Source organism: Saimiri boliviensis, chromosome 3 (assembly GCF_048565385.1).
Source record: "Saimiri boliviensis isolate mSaiBol1 chromosome 3, mSaiBol1.pri, whole genome shotgun sequence".
Taxonomy (NCBI): Eukaryota; Metazoa; Chordata; class Mammalia; order Primates; family Cebidae; genus Saimiri; species Saimiri boliviensis.
In genome coordinates, this window is record NC_133451.1 from 62641794 (window position 1) to 62661155 (window position 19362).

At 34.7% G+C, this 19362-nt stretch overlaps 2 protein-coding genes across 2 annotated transcripts in view; both read right to left on the reverse strand.

Moving 5' to 3' along the window:
- LOC101043451 (transmembrane protease serine 11G-like) overlaps positions 1-8391 on the reverse strand; it is a 34144-nt gene extending 25753 nt beyond the window's left edge. Inside the window, exons 1-2 of the mRNA XM_074395659.1 lie at positions 8267-8391; positions 6908-7015 (exon numbers count right to left, since the gene is read on the reverse strand). Coding sequence (XP_074251760.1) covers positions 6908-7015; positions 8267-8391 — 233 coding nt within the window. The remainder of the gene's footprint in view (positions 1-6907; positions 7016-8266) is intronic.
- A 6791-nt stretch (positions 8392-15182) lies between these two features.
- TMPRSS11F (transmembrane serine protease 11F) overlaps positions 15183-19362 on the reverse strand; it is an 80335-nt gene continuing 76155 nt past the window's right edge. The window contains exon 11 of the mRNA XM_003931897.4: positions 15183-17678. Within this exon, the coding sequence (XP_003931946.1) occupies positions 17520-17678 (159 nt within the window). The 3' untranslated portion in view covers positions 15183-17519. The remainder of the gene's footprint in view (positions 17679-19362) is intronic.

The window sequence follows — 19362 nt, forward strand, 5'->3', positions numbered from 1 at the left end:
TTGGTGTTCTTTCTGGCTGTGTCCGATACATTTGCACAGCGTAAGCAGTCTTATGCAGGTGGTGTCAGAAAGATGTAGGGACCCTGAGAAGGTAGGGTGCAGTTCTTTACTTACGGTTGCCCTACCTTATTCCAAACAAGTTTGGGAGAACAAAGGGTGAGGTATAAGGATGGAGTATATGTCACTCTAATTATAATGATGATAATTAATAACTTTTGTACATCACTTTACAGTTATAGAGGTCTTTAACATATCCTATAACACTTCATCCACCCAACATCTATATAAAGTTTATATGGTAAATATAATTATGCCCATTTTTCAATTGAGGCAACTGGAGCTAAAAAGATTTGTTCCCAAACATAAAAGTAGTAATTAGTTTTGCCCACCTAAATTTCCTGTCTTCCATTAATTAACATTTTCCTCTGTACAGTCATTATAGATTCTAACACAGATGTGGCACGTGAGAAAAATAGAAGCTTGAAAACAGAGAGTAAATTTTTCTGAGCAGAAAATACTAAGAAATAATTTTATTATTTTAGTCCAAGATCCAGGAATCTGAAAGAGCCCCAAACCCATAAAAGTAGTGTGTAGAAGTGCAATTAGGAATGTCTAGTACTGTGGGGAATAGCCATGGAAAAATTCCCCCTGTAGTGGAGGCACGCAGCAGACCCTGAGGGAGAGACATGCCTGAGTTACATGATATATGTCTCAAGATAGTGAGGCCACCAAGTATCTGGGCTGTGACCCAATAGAGCAGAGACCAGGAAATAATTATTATTCTTGGAGAGACCTAAAACTCTTTGGTGAAAAGAATCATTTGGTTACAAATAGGACACAATAAATTATTCTATTAGATCTGTTCTCAGGTACCTGAATAGGAATTCAAGGGAAAAAAAGGACAATAAACCCCTAAAAAGTAAGTGGGCCATTTGTTCCATAGGTGCCTGTGGCACAAGGGTTATGATCAAATCCTACATTAATATACTAAACTCTCTTTTCAATGGTGCCTCCACTGGGTCCATTAGCAATGGAAAACCTTTTATTGTGTTATAGTTCTCATGGTATTTATCCTGAGTCCTAATTCAGAGATAGAAACAGGTTCGGAGAAGTCTTGGGTCTGTTCTAATGACACATAGCTATCAACCAGAGAAGTCTTGATTAAAAATTAGGTGTTCTGACCCCACACCCAGTGTATTCTTCCATGTTATCTGCTCAAAACTGCTGTTTATTTCCTAATGGGAGCATTTCAGTAATCACGATTGTAATTTATTAGTTTATCATCAAATAGCGAACCTGAATTACAAGAATTGTAGTGGATTAACGAATCAGGCAGCTACTCTCAAAGTAATATTTAATTTTAATAATTATAAAAACAACAAGACTTAAAAATCGAGTCATTCACAGAATTTTTCTGTGCTATATTTTTATGCCTGCTGAAACATCTATCTATATAGAGAGATATACATATATATATATATGTATTTTCTATAACAAATTTCTAAAATGAGTATTTGTTTTAAGATGAAAACTTTATAATTTGCATTTTTTCTTGAGGATGCCAACCTGGTACAGAACAAAATAAACAAAATGCCTGTTACATTAATGAAGATGGGCCCCTGCGTTGTTAGTCTGATAACCTACACTAAGGTAAGTATAGGACTTGGAGTAAAAAAGGAAATAGAGAAGCAAGTGTCAGAGTCTTCAGTAAATGGAAAGCATAACTTTGAGGCCCATCTAAAATTGCCACCCTCTACTTCTCTACTTATGAAAAACATACCTTTAAGACTGCCACAAGTGCTATATTTGAAGTGCTTATTTTCTGTCCTATTTAGAATTAATTTATCTTTCCTATTTGTCCATTTATTTATTTTTAAATTGGCAGTAACATTGCAGATTTTTTATTGTTTACAACATGATGCTCTCCCTTGCTATACAGTCAGTAGTGGAATTGATGGATCATATGGTGGTTCTATTTTTTAGTTTTTTTTTTTTTAAGAAATCTTCATACTATTTTCCATAATGGCTGTAGATATTTACATTCTCACCATGTGTATCAGTTCCCTTTTGGTCGATTCACTTAAAAAAAAATCTTTTGACCTATTGGTTTTTTAGGAATGGCTGAAAAACCGGAGAAAATTAGAGAAGATAAGAAGAAGTTTGATACAATAACAAAGGATAAAGGGTAACATGATAAAAATGTAGAATATCGATTGAATTAAGCAATAGGGAATAATCAGTGATCATGATAGGAAAAGAAACAGAGTAGTGGAATCATAAAATCACATGTATGTGGGTTGGAGAAAATATTGGAAGTGAGTGAATGGAAAAAGTGAGTATTAACAATTTTTTCATGAGTTTATGAATGAGAAGAGAGAGACAAGTCATTAAGGTATGTGGAGTTGATGGAGAATTTTTGTTTTCTTGTGGATGGGGCAGTTTTAAGTATACTTAAAATGGCATAAACTAACCATTATATTATTGCCTGAAGTTGGAAGAGGAACTGGACTCACGTAATATGTGAATAATCATGGATTCTAAACTATTAGGTTCATCCAAATGAAATTGCCTTTCACATAGGTCAAAAGTTGTCATACCCTGACATTTTCATATGGTTCAATATAACAGACTGGAAACTTGGACACAGTGTAGGCTTCCTCTTGATGACATGAATGGATGCAGGTAGGTCTGTTGGCTCAATATCAGGAAGTTGAAGGAAATGTCATCTAATTCATAAATCACATTTTCTCTTTGAAGTAGAAGAAAGATAAGATGTCAGGTGATGAGAACTGAAAATTTGAGGAAACTGAATAAACTAGAATAGTCATTGTGGAAAACAGATTAAAAGAATGTAGCAGGAATGGTGAGCGGAATTGAGGACTTATGTGCAGAGGCACGTCCTCAACATTTGTGTAGCATATGCCACACAATGCTACACAAATGCTATGTTTCTGTAGCATTCCTCAGTGGTCTGGGCAGAGGTTAACCTTTTTTCAGATAGTTATATCTTCCCTATATTTTAGCCAGTATGAACAATAAAAGAGATATAGGGAAAGAGAATTTAGTGGAGTTCAAGACATAGTTAAATTTTTTGTTTAAATCATTACCCTAAGGATCACAAGAAAAGCAAAGGTGTGTGTGTGTGTGTGTGTGTGTGTGTGTATGCATGCATGACGTGTCCACGCATGCACATGCAGTGAGAGTGCATCTACTGCACATGCAGTAGATGAGTAAAATAAATAAATAAATAAAAAATATTGATGGATTGTAAGTAACTAAGATTGCTACAAAGGAAGGTTAGAATACTGATAAAGTCCAAAGTTATGATTCAGATAGAGTAATTCCAAATCATCACAAAGTCCAGGATGTACACAGAAGAGTATTACTGGAAGAGAAAATTACAGAGATATGAAGCTCAAGGAAATGAATGACTAGGATGTTGAAGGTCAACCGCAAAAGCACTGATGCTACCTAGGGTAAGTGGAAAAGGAAATAGATAAGCAAATGTCAGAGTCTTCCATAAATGGAAAGCATAACTTTGGGGTTCATGGGACAGTAAGGAGGACAGAAAGAGGGTGGCTAGCAGAATTGCATAAACCTCAACAAAACAAGGCAGTTGTACAAGGGTGTGAAGAGTCATGATCCAAGATGATATAGAGGAGAAAGACTAAGTCTTCAATTCTGAGGTACCTTGAAGTATAGGAGAATGAAAAACCCTTATTCCAATTATCCAGGAGTATAGAGAATAGTTAGTGAGAAAATAAATTGAGGATATATTTTGTTAGCTAGGGAATGGCATTTCAAGAATGGTAAAAGTCTTTGTGCCAAAAAATTGATCTTTAGGGAACAATTTTGAATGTGCACAGACATTAGCCAGAACTTAGGCATGATAATGGACATTATTACAGATAATGTTTGCGGAACATTCATAAGTGAAATACTGACTTCTATGTGTGTCCATTTTACCAGGATGCAAAAATTTAAAAATAATATGTTTAAATATCATAACAGTTTCCTGTAAAAATACTTAACATTAGATTAATACAGATAGATTTCTGTTTTGTTAGGCCTTATTTAAAAGTATGTATGAAGAAAAAAGAAAATCTAAATGATATATGTGTGTGTGTGTGTGTGTGTGTATATACATATATGTATATGTATATGTTCTGAAAAAACTTTCATTGCATTTTTAAACTTAGAATTGTGCTGCTTCAGAGTTATGAATAATTCTTATTCCATTTTAGGACAATCTGTCTCTCTCTCTCTCTCTCTCTCTCTCTCTCTCTCTGGCATATAGTTCTAGGCCTACACTAACAGTGCTAAAATTCCAGAGCTCAAAACACTATCACAGAAGATGAAGGTAGTCTCTCATTTAAATGACAAATTTGGTTGCTAAATTACAACCAATAGACTCTGTTTTCCACATTTATATGTTTTCAATTGGCAAAGTTATTTTATTCTCACTATCATAAAATAAAAACTTGACTTTAGTAGTTGATGTGGGAAATAACCTAAAATTCACTGATAGATGTTACTGCATGAAAAAAGACTCTAAAATATTTCTGTGTAAGGCAAAGAGAAATGTAAAATTACTAGGACCTCATTGTAGGACCTAATCTGAGGAATCTATTCCATAATTACTCATTTGTAGAAAAAAATAATGACTAAATACTATGTATTAAGTGTAATGTAAATAAGGACTAAATATTAAGTACTGTAAGTGTACTCATATACATCACTATATTTAAATACAGAGTGGCTTACTAGAAAAGTGAAATATTTCTGTGTAAAAAACAGTCTTTGAAGATGGTATTGAAAACTATTTGAGTCACGTGGAGAAGACCCAGACAACCAGGATCTGGTAAGTTGTTGGCTGGAAATTAGATGGTGTCAAATAAATTTGAAGAATAATTAAATGCTTCAACTAACATATAGGAGCCAAGCATTCTACTAAGTACTGAAATGTATAACAAAGAATAAAATATTCTTTTTCACATTACTCAGAGATAACAAAAACTAACAAAGATGTTTGTGTATTCCAAATGGAGAAAACCCTCTGAGAGCGATTTACACTGAGGCATTGATTATCAATGGTAAGAGTAGAGATGGCTTTTCAACAATGTTTCCTCTACCCATACCACTACTCTCACCCGTCATAATCCTCTGAGCCATAAAACCAAAGAAAACCAAACCAAGCATCTTTAAAAAAGATATAAAGTAGTTATACTGATTTATCTGAATAGAGAAGGAGAGTGCAGTCTTTAAAAAGACTTAGGACCAGAAGAAGATAACTTTAAAAATCTTGAAAGGTAACAGAAACGTAGAAGCTTAAATGGATTTTTGAACTATTAACTAGTTGCAATCTTTTGCTTTTCCCAGATTTTTATTTCACTCCACTTTTCCTGTCTTTTCTATTTATGTAACTTTCATTTGTTTCTTTACCTTTCTGGTATGTCTCTTTCTCCTTTAACTAGCTATACTACAGAATTGACATTCACATAACCCTCAAAGAACTGTATGTTTTTCACTCCCATGCCGTCTATCCCCCTACCTATCACCACAGTGGCAAGAATAGTGCCTGGCACATAATAGGACTTGAATCAAAGCATGACTATTAAAGCTATTAAAGAGATAAGAAAGATTAAATTATTTTTATTAGTATGACATCATCAGCTTTTCCCCTACAGATTAGAGATCATGTTAAGTAAAATAATAATAATAATAATAATAATAATTGTTTTAATTACTGTCCATTTTAAAAGTAAATCCTAATGTGTTAAGTGTGGAAAGTGTGTGTTTTGGTTATTTGTTTTTAATAACTAAATCTTAACTTGTGGCTTTAAGATGAGCAGGTGAAAAGGGGAACATTTTTAATGGTCGTACAGAGTTAAAACTGTTAGGAGGACTGTATCTAGAGATCCATACATTTAACTGAATTTTATATGTACAAATATCTTATTCTCAATGGAAAAAAAGCGCTAACCTGGTTAAGCACCACTAGAAAAGATATTGATAATTTCCACATTATCTTGAGTAATTTGTATTAATTGACCTCATATTTGTAGATGAAAAATTAATGTTTAATGAAGTGTAATCCCAAACTTCAGAAAGCCGAGGCAGGAGGATCACTTAAGCCCAGGAGTTCGAGACCAAACTGGTCTCAAAATAAGGAGACCCTCATCTCTACAAAAAATTTAAAAATTAGCCTTGTGTGGTGGTGCACGCCTATCGTCCCAATTACATGAAGGCTGAGATGGTACCATTGCTTGAGCCTGGGAGGTCAAGGCTTCAGTGAGCCATGATCATGCCACTGCACTCCAGCATGGGCAAGAGAGCAAGACCTTGTCTTAAGTAAATAAATAATAAAGGTTTATTTTCTATAAACTTCCTTCCAAATCTATTAAAATACAGAAAAATTAAGATCCTCTATTTGCTTTTCACTCTTTATATTTTTATGTATAAGTTATTCTTATATTGTTTTTTAAATTTTTATTTCAAAAGGCAGATAATTTCTCAGAGTATTAAAATTTGTATTTTTTGAAGTTTTAGTTATATTTATAAATTGCGGAATGAGGATTAAAACACAATACTTCCTATTCCTTGCTCCATTCTATTCCTCCTAATTTATACCAGTCACCTCAGGCTCTCTATTTTCCCTCCCTCTCTCTGTGATCATCTCATCCTTACATTAAACTTTTCAATTAAAATTCAATGTGTTACTTTTCAAATGCTAACTATAAAATTATTAGCCTGGTTTCCCAAAATAAAGAGTAACATTACTTTGTTTTCCAACAAAAGTAAAGAGGAAAGAATTATTAGATTCCCAATTGGAATAATTTCCAATTTGCTTTGGAGAAACCACAAATATGAAACAAAGCTTTCAAACATGAAATACAACTAAACTTACCAATTCATCATACACCTTGAGAATACAAACTCTTCTACGTCTGTGCTGCTTTGTGATTTCTGGTCAAATGAACAGTATCTTCGGCATTCTTTCTGACTTGTAAGCTGACTAAAGTAAGAATACTTAAGGATTTAAAAGAAACTAGTTTAACAAGTTGGGATGAGTAAACTTTAACCAGTATTGAGGTGAAGAATCACTTGGTTAAATCTTTGCTGCAGGAAGTAAGAATTTCCTCGTTCTGGCTAATTAAAATTAAGTGGGAAACAATATCGAAGTTTCAAACCTAAGCAACACCTTCTCATACCTTGAGAAGTTTTGTATTTGTCTTTCAAGAGGTGGCGCTCTTCATTCTGAGTCAGTACAAGTCTGGTCTCCAGCCCTGCCATTCATCTCTTTCAGAGGCAAGCCTGCAATGCACCAGAGGTTTTCATGAAATATTCTATGGCCCTTGATATGCTTTTCTTCGGCCAGTGATACTTGCACTTACCATATCTGGCCCAGTAATTCATTTGTGTCTATTCTTAAGGAGAAGTTGGCTTTAAGGTAGAAAAACTAAAATATATTTTGTACCAATTACCTTTCAAAGGGCTTCACCAGCTGATCATCATCCCTCTGTGTGCTTACAGTTTATTAGGTTGGTGCACAAGTAATTGTGGAATGCTTTTTTAAAATGGTGAAAACAGCAATTACTTTTGCACCAACCTATTAGCTGCACCATCATTGCCTTCTTTGACTTACCTGAATTTTTTATTGTTCTTGTTCTCAATCTAGGCTTTTTCACCTGCATTGAGACTTTAACCCATGTTCCTAAAATGTTTTTTCCCTCCTTTCTATTACAGTTCTCAATTCAAAATCCCCCTCACTATAGGTTCTAACATTTAGTTAGAACCTGTCTACGCAGGGTCCATGGACTCTGAAAGCCTACACTCAAAGGTTAATTTCTGCAGGATTATTTCCACTAATTTCCCCAGTTCCCACACTGTCTGAACAACCCTATACCGACACTTTCCCCTCGAGTAGGCTTCTAGTTTTAGTTTTGCTTATTTCAGATTTATAGACCCATTTCTACTGTTGGATATGAATGATTTGAGGTGCAAAACTGTGATGTCTTTATATGCACTTACCAGCATCTCAGTAAACACTGTGGCATTCAATACTTAATGAATCTTTATTTTGTCAATGTGACAATTGACATTCTCTTTTATTTTTCAGCCTCTCCATTTTGAAAAAAAGTTTTTAGTAGATTAGAAACATACCTTAATTACAATTAATAAATGAACATATAGAAAAATGTTCCAATGATTAATAAGTACATAATTATAAACCTTTATCAATTTTCTTTACTGTGTAACAAATTACCGTACACTTAACCATTTAAAATGCATCTTGCTATCCATTTCTATCCTGTAGTTAAGAAGTCCAGGCAAACTCAACTTTGTTCTCTGTTCAGAGACACAAATGGCAAAAGTAAGGTATGTGTCCATCTAGGCTTTAATCTGGAGTCAATGATGAAGAATTGTACTTCCAAGCTCATTCAGGCTGTTGACAGAATACAGTTCCTTGCAGAAAGGATGAAGGTCCCTTTTTTCTTGGTCACCGTGAGTCAGGACTGCTCTCAACTTCTAGAGGATGCTGGACACCAAATCTCTGACTTTTCTGCTACTAGGAAGAGAAAATTATCTACTTCTAAATGTGTTTCATGCTAATGTATTGGATTAGGCTCACCTGGGTAACATTCCTTTTGATTAACTCAAGGTCAACTAATTAATAACTGCTATAGTCTGATTGTTCGTCTTCCGCTGCTCCCAAACTCATATGTTGAAAATCAAATCACAAAAGTGATGTTACTGGGAGGTGGGCTTTGGGAGGTGAATAGATCACGAGGGTGGAGCCCTTTATAAAAGAGGCTCTAGAACTCTGTCTTACCCCATCCATCATGTGAGGATGCAATAAGAGGTGTTGACAATCCCATTACTGGGTATATACCCAGAAGAATAGAAAGCATTCTACCATAAAGACACAGCACACAAATGTTCACTACAGAACTATTCACAATAGCAAAGACATAGAATCAACCTAAATTCCCATCAATGACAGACTGCATAAAGAAAATGTGGTATATATACACCAAGGAATATTACACAGCCATAAAAAATGAGATCATGTCTTTTGTGGGAACATGGATGGAGCTGGAGGCCATTCTCCTTAGCACACTAATGCAGGAAGAGATAATACAAACAGTAGTGTGAAAGTGAGTTGTTGAGTTGGGGGATTTCAAATAATCTCTTCTGTTCTTAGTATGATTAGCACCAAGGTGAGTGGAGAGAGCATGGGCTAAGTGCTAGTGCTGGGGTGAGTGTTACCCTGTTGGAACAACATGGCAGAAAAGTGTTTTTAAAAGAAAAATAATTATCTGGTGTTATCGACAGTACAACTGAAATGAGGTAGTTCAAATTACTAATGGTGTATGGTTGAATGAATTTTCCCTAACTTTGCTCACTTCATCTAGGCACAGAAGAAGACCTAGTAGGGCTGAGACTTTGTTGGTTTGGTAGCCTGAATTTTGAGAATTAGGGCTGAGTGTTTATTGGATTGGTAGCCTTCAAGCTAAGGACTAGCAAACTGACCATTAGAGTGATAGAAAACCAGTTTATGACATGTAAAATGAAGTTCCACAGGTTTGTATGAAAGTATGGTTTTTAAGAGTTAGACATACTATGAGACTATGGAGACTGAGACATTTAATAAATCAGAAACAGAGGTTAACGTCATTTGAATTTATGAGCTCAAAGAATTAAGGATAGGTGTGGGTCGTCAACTTTTATTTTGAAATTGACCACAATGAAGAGATGAGTTGGGTGGAGAGGTCTGTGTTGACTCAGGTGCCTAGTACCTGAACAAATGTGGGGAGTGAGCAACAGGCTGACCATAATTAGGAGTGGCAATGTGTGGTATAGCTAGAGGCATGAATATCAAGTAGTGTGCAGCAAAAATTGTTGGAAGAATACACAAGTATTTGAATACACAAGAATACACAACTTGTAGTTGGGAGTTGGAAGAATTCTGACTTAGTATCAAAGCCAGAGAGAAGAAGAATCACTTGGGCTGTCTGAAACAAAGTGATGTTTTAGATAGTGACATCCGGATTTCAGTAAGATGATGCAGAAGCATTCTGTGAAGAGGCCGAAGGCACAGGAGCATTTTAATGAAAGGGACAAGGAGGACTCACTGAAACCAGCTGGGAAAGAGGGTGCTAAAGAGATATTAAACCAGTGGAGGAGAGTGTGGTATGGGGTAAAGGGGAAAAATCACACACATTATTGGCAAGGAGCAAAACAGGGGCAAGGACACATGGTCACAGGGTGTTTATCGGTGCATGAAGTGGGGAAGAGCAGGGTGCCATACTTATGGTTCCTGATCCTGTAATAAAATTTAATTGACAACAGACTATCCTAATGTTCTGGGCTAGGTTTCTGTGGCTTAGCTATTTGATGTATTGTAGACATCAAACTGATGATTGTATCAAAAACATGATCATAAAATACATAATTTAAAGTGGAGAAATACATACTTTTATAATGCTATTATGTAAATTTGTGAAATATATTCATTTATACATACAACATTAGAAAATAAAAAGTAAAAATAGTTGTGTTAAGTTGGTACAATTGTGTACTCTCCCCCTTCAGTAAGTATGTATCATAATGTCCTTTAATTTTTTTCCAAGGTAGTAAATAATCCATTTTCTTTACTTCTCAAAAAGTAACCTTTGTTCTGAATTCCAGCTATTTTTTCTTCTATGAATCTTTTCATCACGTAACTGTGGTTTAGTATTTGTCTTCCCAATAGCTTCTTTATTCTTCTGTTTATTTCTTCTCTCTTTTAAATTCCCCTTTTTCTCATAGTGAATTCTAGCCTGTTCGTTTAACTTTCAAATCCACTTTTCCTAAAGATTACTAATATAAGACAAACACTAATGGTTTTAAAAATTGTCCCAAGAATTTAGGAGTCACTACATGGATCTAAACAGAATGATACATTTTTAAGGTTCAGCAGAAGGTACTTGATTTTAATACAGACAAAGGTAGTTATTAAAACCACTAGGATGGCAATCTTATGTGTTTATAAAATTTCTCCTGGAAATAATTAAAAGAGAGGCTTATGAGCATCTTTTATGGAGAGTATCAAGGTTTGGAAATCAAAAGAGAAGGCAGATCAAGTAGGATAATCTCCTTATCTCCAAGGCTACACTTTAACAGTTGGGGACACACGAGTTCTGACGATGGAAGAAAATATATAAAAATGTAACTTCACAGAAAACCTATCACAGTGGGTTAGCATACTATTTCATAATTATGCAATGCAAAGAAACATTAATAATTCAGAGAATATAGACTACTAGGGTCCATATGTTTTATCCCCACCAAAACACATGTTGAAATCTGATCCCTAATGTAGCAATGTTGGGAAATTGGTCCTAGTGGGAAACATTTGGATCATGGAGGCTGATTCCTCAGGAATGGCTTAGTGGTGTTCTCTCAGTAACAAAGGAGTTCTCACTCTTGAGAAACTAGATTAGTTCTTGCAGGAATGGAATAGTTCCCATAAGAGCAGGTTGTTAGAATGTGAGTTTCCTCCTCCTGTCTGGTCCTTCTTCGTACTTGTCATCTTCCCCTTTAACTATCTACCATGTTTTGACTGAGCACAAAATCCCTCACCAGAAGTGAAGCAGATGCTGAAGTCATGCCCCTTGAATGTTCTAGCATGCAGAACTGTGAGCTAAATAACCTATCTTCTTTGTAAATTACTCACTCAAGTATTCTGCTAAAGCAACATAAAATGGACTAGGACATAAATTAAAACATTACTTTGTTAAATGCTGACCCTAAGTAGATTTTTTTTCTTTGTATTTTCCATCGTGAGCTACATAACAGCATTAAAAATGTTCCAAGTAGATTGATTATAGAGTTCTTGGACATGCTATACTATTCATTAAATAAAATGAAGTCGGATTATATTTGTTCTTAAAGCTATCAAGTGAACAATAATGAATTTGATTCAGCTGGTATTTTTCTTTTTTCAATAAATTAATTTTAACTGCACAAGCTGTATGGTATGTTTCTCATCAGAAAATGCTAAACATAATTTGAAGGAACAGCAGTATTTGCAAAATAACAAAATAAAACGATTGATGATAAAAGTGCTAACACTATATAAAAACTTCTTTACAATCTTAACAAATGTGTGGCATTGTCAGTGCTGAAAGCAGTAAAGAAGGTTTTAAACATTCTCTGACTTTTATTATTCAACACAAAAGACTCACAACAACATCATAAAGCAGGTAAGTTAATGCTCCGTTTGACAGCTTGAAGACAGTAGAAACAAAGGCATATTTCTCTTTTTTAATTGTGTGACATAATTTCATTTTCCTCATATCTTTTCTTTTTGAGGGGGCAGATGAAATCTTGCTGTGCCACCCAGGTTGGAGTACAATGGTGTGATCTCATTTCCCTGCAAACTTCACCTCCTGGGTTCAAGTGATTCTCCTGCCTCAGCCTCCCAAGTATCTGGGACTATAGGTGTGCACCACCACACCCCGCTAATTTTTCTATTTTTACCCTGTTGGCCAGGCTGGTCTCAAGCTCCTAGCCTCAAGTGATCCGCCAACCTGAGCCTCCCAAAGTACTGAAATTACTGGCCATTTTCCTCATTTCTTATTAGTCATAGTTAAAACTTTAAAGCAAGGAATATATTGAAACCTGTAAAAGAATGTTAACTGTAAGCATTTACAAAAGTGGCTTAATAAAAACTTGTTTTTTTTTTTTTGCATTTTAGTGGGCTTCTATGTTTTTTTTTTTATAAAACAGATATTCTAATAAGGAATTTCATAAAGTAAAGAGTAAAACTAGTATTTGGTGTTTTAATAAGGCTTGAAATCTTTTGATCCCTTATTTTAAAATATGATGTGGATATTTTATTTCTGTCATATTAAGGCTTTAAATTACTTCATAATTATATGTAGAGAGAGAAAAGGATGGACTAAGGTATGAATCTGGGGGGAAACTTCTCATGGAGTATTATGATCTGCCTATTTAACTAGCTTAGTAGCTCTGCCTACACTCAATTCATCTTGTTTCCTTAGGTATAGTTTAACAGTTTTAAGTGGGTTGTTGTCTTAATCATAAAACCGGTTTGATCCAACAACATACTTTGCAGAACACCATGTAGGTTTAGCTTACTTCACTTTTTTTTTTTTTTTTTTTTTTTTTTTTTGCATCCAATTGACGTGAGATAAGATCTTGCAATTCTTATTCCTGAATTACAGAAATTAAGTATAATGTACTTAGGGCTTTGAGAATTCTTGGTCTGACTTAACCTAAATTTCTAGTTTAATATTAAAACTACTGGTGAGATTGGCAGGAATAGAGCTGAGGTAATAATGAATGGTGGTAGGAGGAGGGTTTGTTTTATGCTTTAAAATTGCAATTTTATTTTTATGTTGGGAACATCATTAGTGATGTGGAATAAATTAGACATATATCAAAATACAGGTTGAGAAGAGCTATGATAGTCATGAATGTAGGTATGATGAGGCTATTATTTTTTTGTTATTTCTTGAATAATAGCTCATTTGGGTAAAAATCCTGTTAGCAGGACATTTCTCCTAGAGATAGTAGAGTAACAAGGATTATAGCTATTAGTAATGGTAATTTATTTCACATATAGGATAGTGATAATGTTGTGTTACTTATATTTGCACTAATAGTATAAATATGGTTATTGTTAATATTAGGTAAATTATTAGATTTGGTAATGATGGTGGGGCTGTAAATTAAAATTGTGATTATTCAACCTAAGTGGGCAATTGATCAATAGGCTAGAATTTTTTGTTGCGTTTGATTGTATCCTCCTCAACCTCCTACTAGAAGGAATAGAACTGCAATTGCTAATATTATATTTAGGTATATTGAGAAAAAGACTTAGAATATGATAGAAATTGGGGCTAGTTTTTGTCACGTAGAAAAGATCACAGCTGATGTTGGAAAAAATCCCTTGTGTTACTTCTGGAACTCAGAAGTGAAAGGGGGATTTCCCAGTTTCACTGCTAAAGCTACAATAATTATTGGAAATGCTGTTTGGTTTACATATTTATAAATACCAGGATAAACTAGTTTGGTAGTAGTCATTTAACTTTAGTGACTCATAGGTCTGCAATGTTCCTGGTTACTGCACCTGCATAACTCAGGTTAAAATACTGAAGAAAACACTGGAGTGGATATTAGGGCTCCTAGATTCCGTTCCTCCGTTGTCTAAAACCCACTGTATAACCTTGCAGAAATTCTCTTGGCCTTGATTTCACATCAGTCAAAAGAGGAGGTTGATGTAGATAATCTCTTAGGTCTCTCCCAGCTCTAATAGCTATGATTTTAGCTTTCCAATTTATTTTTCATTTTCATAATTGCATGAAAAAAATGCCTTGCATACTTCCCTTCTCTGTCAAATAAATACATTAACAAAGAAATAAGTTTATTCAGTGGAAACAGTAGATTCCTATTAAAATATTTTTGTTCCTCATATTGTTGTTGAATCACATGGATTTCACTGAGAGATGGTTAACTACTGGCAAAAATTTTGGTCTAATATTATTCTAACATTACAAACTAACTGTAGTTCTAAAACTCCATCAGGACTGCACAGAGATTATAAGCTGCCTTATTTATTGTCAGCTTCATGGATTTGACCTGTATTTTAAAATGAGTCAAACAAATTATAACTTTTATCTATGAAAAGATATGGATATTACTATGGCATCACCACACAGGAGGCAAAGCCTGTTTTGTTTTTTTAATGCTTTAAAGTGTTTTTATTAGTGTGTTTTTGACCATAAATGCATTTTCAAAATTAACAAAGCACAAAAATGCCAATACTGTAGATTATTTATAATAATCCATAATATATAATTATTTATTATATCTATTTATAATAAACTGAACTTCTTTATAAACAATGCATTTTCAGCATCATCTGAAATGGTATCAGTTTATAATGATATACTTTGCATTTTTGAGCAAGTTTTGAACATTCATTGAATCTTCAACTTTATTAGTAATCCCAAAAGTTTCACAACAATGCCATAAGGTAGACAGCTTAATGTCCCATTTGGAAGATGGAAAACATCAGGTAAAAAAAATTACATGATTCCTACAAAATCATTCAATAAGTTAGACACCTAATTAGAAACAGGACATAGAAATTTATTTTTTAAAATCCACTTTTCTTTTTATTAGATTTTCTTTTAACCTTTTTTTTTATTTCTCTCATTTGTGCTTAAATATCACTGAGCTCAATTGACTTAAGCACAGAAATATTTAAATCAGTACACATAGTTTCACAGATACTTATACACAAAAAGGTATCACAGTCTTATCAAATATAAATAAAATTACACAAAACACATATCCACTGTTACAGAAATTACATAGAAGAAAGTGACCTTTTGGTAGACAGATTTGCTTTCCCATTTCTCCTAAAGGAATTGGTTAGCTTTAATATGAAATATGCTCATCATCAATCAAGCCCATCTTTTATATGCTAAATATTCTTGAAAACTTTAAATGTTTCTGTACTATATGCAAACTATAGGAGTTTAAGGGAAGGAAATGTAAGAATTTAAGTTTTTACTCGGCTTTCTCTGGTGGTATTTAGTTATTACTGCTAGTCATCGACTCAGAAATTTGATGACATTTTGTTTTTAAAGAGGAAATGTGCATGATAAGCTTTTTGTGTTTATATCTTACTGAGATATAAATAATAACTGGGAGATATTTTTAGTTGTATTTCTCTCATTTATATATATTACATATAAACACATGTAAACTAACAAAATGTTCCAACTCTAGGGAAATGAATAGTCTAGATTTTTCTCTAATAAATCAGAGCAGCAAATCTAATCTCATATTTAAGGTCTATAGATGAGTATGGATGCATCTGTGTAGTCACAACCATGCTGACAGATGATTGTCACAGCTGATGACTACTTGTCTATAAGCAGACATAGTTCAAAATATATTGAAACCTAAAAGTGATTTTGAAAAAATTCTAGTAGCTCACCAAATTTGTTTTACCATGTAATTAAAAGTACTTTGAAATCAATTACATGGCTTTAAAGAAGCAAGGATCAATTTTTTAATAGTATGGTAAGTTTTATTGATTCTAAAACACATTATTAATGATAAATAGTAGCTAATCCATATTGAGACCCTACTGTGTGCAGACAGTATTGCAAGTGTTTTACTTGTTTTAATTCACTTAATTCTCGGAATAACTATATGAGGTAGTGCCACTTTTATTCCCGTTGTAGAGGTGAAAGAGTTAATGAAGAGAGGTGTTAAGTAACTTGAGCAAGGACACAAGGCTCATATGAGGCAGAGACAATGTTCCAGCTTGAGCAGACTGGCTCAAAACCCGTGTTTTCTACCACTACTACCATCATTAAGATTTGAGCTGTACGTAACACTTATCTGAAAAATTGAGTTCATTTATCTCAAAGCTTGCCAAGGCATTCACTTCCATGTAACAATGATTTATTTAGTGCATAGTATATGTCAGGCACTGTCCTAAGTGCTTCACACAAAGCTTTACACAGATCAGCTCTGATATTCTAATAGACAGCTGACCTGATACTCTGACGGACTTGTCAGAGAGCTGAAGACTTTCAAAAGTACCAGTTGCCATATACTGGTATAAATATTTCTAAGTAAATAATTGGGTGGCTCATTTCATAAAAAATTAGAGTGCTTGTCCTGTTACTAATTATTTGAAACCAACTCTCCTAGCCTTCATCCGCTTCTATTATCCTCCTTGTACTCATAGAAAAACGCTCCCAAGTTTTTTTCCCCCTTTCTAGGCTGACTGCAACTAACATATGGATGGCAAGATGCCGTTTAAGAATAAATCAGAAATGCTTCTTAACAACACAATATACTTCCTGAAGTTAGTGCTTGAGTATATAACACTGTCTTAATAGCAAGTTCAGATACATTTAAATACTTTTTAAATGTCAACTCTTGAGGTTAATGATAGTCCTCTGTATTATTAGATATAAGCCCAGGTTAGAGTTCAAGTCATATTGCAAATCCCATTCTTCTCCATTTTTGCACACTGAATGTCCACTTATTAGTTCTAAATGTTGAAGTTCTGAGTCTTCAAGGAAGACTACTTCTTTCACAAGGAAGAATCTCAGGTGCTCCAGGTATTATATGAGGTACAATTTTGGCAGCACTGGCAGCTCTTCATATCCTGTGGAAAATGATGTTCCCATCTTCGAATGAGGGAAACCACTTATTTATCTTATTAGGAAGTATCACAAGCAGTTTCCCTTGTGAGTAAGGAATAGGTGCTATCTGTCATTTGCTGTCTTCTTCCCTCATGGTAAACAGAGTTTGGTCTTACGTGCATAAAGGCCACCTCAGGATATTAGATTTGTCCGGGTCTGAGGGGTTTCTTGACAGCAACCAAAAGCACTAATCCAAACTACATAAATATAAATAACACAAAATCTGCAGGAGTTTCAGCTCCGTGTGCCTTGTGTATAACTCATGGACAATCCACACTACATACCAGTCTTTGAGGCAATCCAATCTCGATACTTAGTCACTCTGGTGTAGACCCCAGGTTTTTTGGGAAGAGCACATGATTGTCCCCAACTTACTATACCTACAATGTACCAGATGTCATGATTATCATAAACCAGAGGTCCACCAGAATCACCCTGAAATAAAAACATTTTAAATTGTTAACTCTACTTTAATTCAATGGGAAGGTATTGTAATCTGATGTTCACAGAAAAAAATGAAAATTGGTACACAGACCACAGCCAGATTTCAGACTATTTAATGGGTCTCTCAACTGAATTAAAATTTCTGCTAAACTTTAAAGGGCATTATTTTTTTTGGAAGGCGAACACACATTCACAGGAAATGGTTGCATTATTTCTGTTTCAGTATCCTTAGTTTTTCTTTTTTTTCCCTAGTTTGACCAGATCCATTTAGCATAGTATAGTAACTATGTACATAAAATGCTAAATATGAGATTAGCATTTGTAAGCCTAGGTAGAAATTTTCAAGGATCTCTTCCAAATCTTGTCACCTTGATTGTATTTTATGGACCTATTCCTGGTTTCCTTTTTTGTGTGTGAGATGGAGTCTCACTCTGTCACCAGGCTGGAGTGCAGTGGCACGATCTTGGCTCACTACAACCTCTGTTTCCTGGGTTCAAGCAATTCTCCTGCTTCAGCATCCCAAGTAGCTGGGATTACAGGTGCGCCACCACGCTCAGCTAATTTTTGTATTTTTAGTAGAGATACGGTTTCACCATGTTGGCCAGACTGGTCTTGAACTCCTTATCTCAGGCAATCCACCAACCTCAGCCTCTTAAAGTGCTGGTATTACAGGCATGAGCCACCGTGTCCGGTTTGTCTCCTTTTCTTTTACTCACCTATTTCTAATTAGTTTTCTTGCTGAATTTTTATAAGCTCCTTTAAATCTCTTTTGGAAAACAAAAAGAACAAAGAATATTAAGTAAATAAACAAATAAACATGTGGTCATTAAAAGTGTGGTCTCAGCAGCTGAACTCTACCTGTTTCAGGCCCAGCTCTATTAATTACTGGCTGTGCGACCCTGGGTAAGATACTTAAGCTTTCTGTGCCTCTTCTTCACTTATTTATCTATTTATTTAATTATTTATTGCATTCCTATTCTATGTCTGAGGCAATTTGTTGTCTATTAGGGACAAAATGATGACCAAAAATGACAGGACCCTATGCTCCTAGAGTTTGAAGGTTAGGTTAAAAAAAACAACATTATTAAATAAGCCTACAAACAAATGAGAAATTTGACAGTCAAAGAAAAACAGGAAAGTTCCCCTAATGAGTATAATTGAGCTGATATCTGAAGGAAGAAGAGCTGACCACAAGGGAAGTTGGGGTTAGGAGTGTTCTGGGCAGAGGGAACAGTATTGCAAATACCCTGTGTCATGAAGGAGCCTGGCAAATTCAAGGGCCTAAAAACGGAGGTGGTGGAAAGAGGAGTGTAAGGGGGGCAAATAGTGTGTGAAGAGTCTGGAAGATAAGGAAAGACGAGTCCATGTGGAGCCTTGTAGGTCTTGTTTAGAAGTTTCAGTTTCTTAAGACTAAGGGTAAGCCACTGAAGTATTTCAGAGAGAGATTTGACATGATTAGCATTTTATTAGAAATGATTCTGGGTCTCAATTGACTAACACATGAGAGGAGCATAAGAGTAAAACTGAGGAAATTTTTCAGGAAGCTGAGACAGGAGAATAGCTTGAACCTGGAAGGCAGAGGTTGCAGTGATCCAATGTTGTACCATTGCTCTCCAGCCTGGGTGACAAAGCGAGACTCTGTCTCACACACATACACAAAAAAAGAAGAATGAAA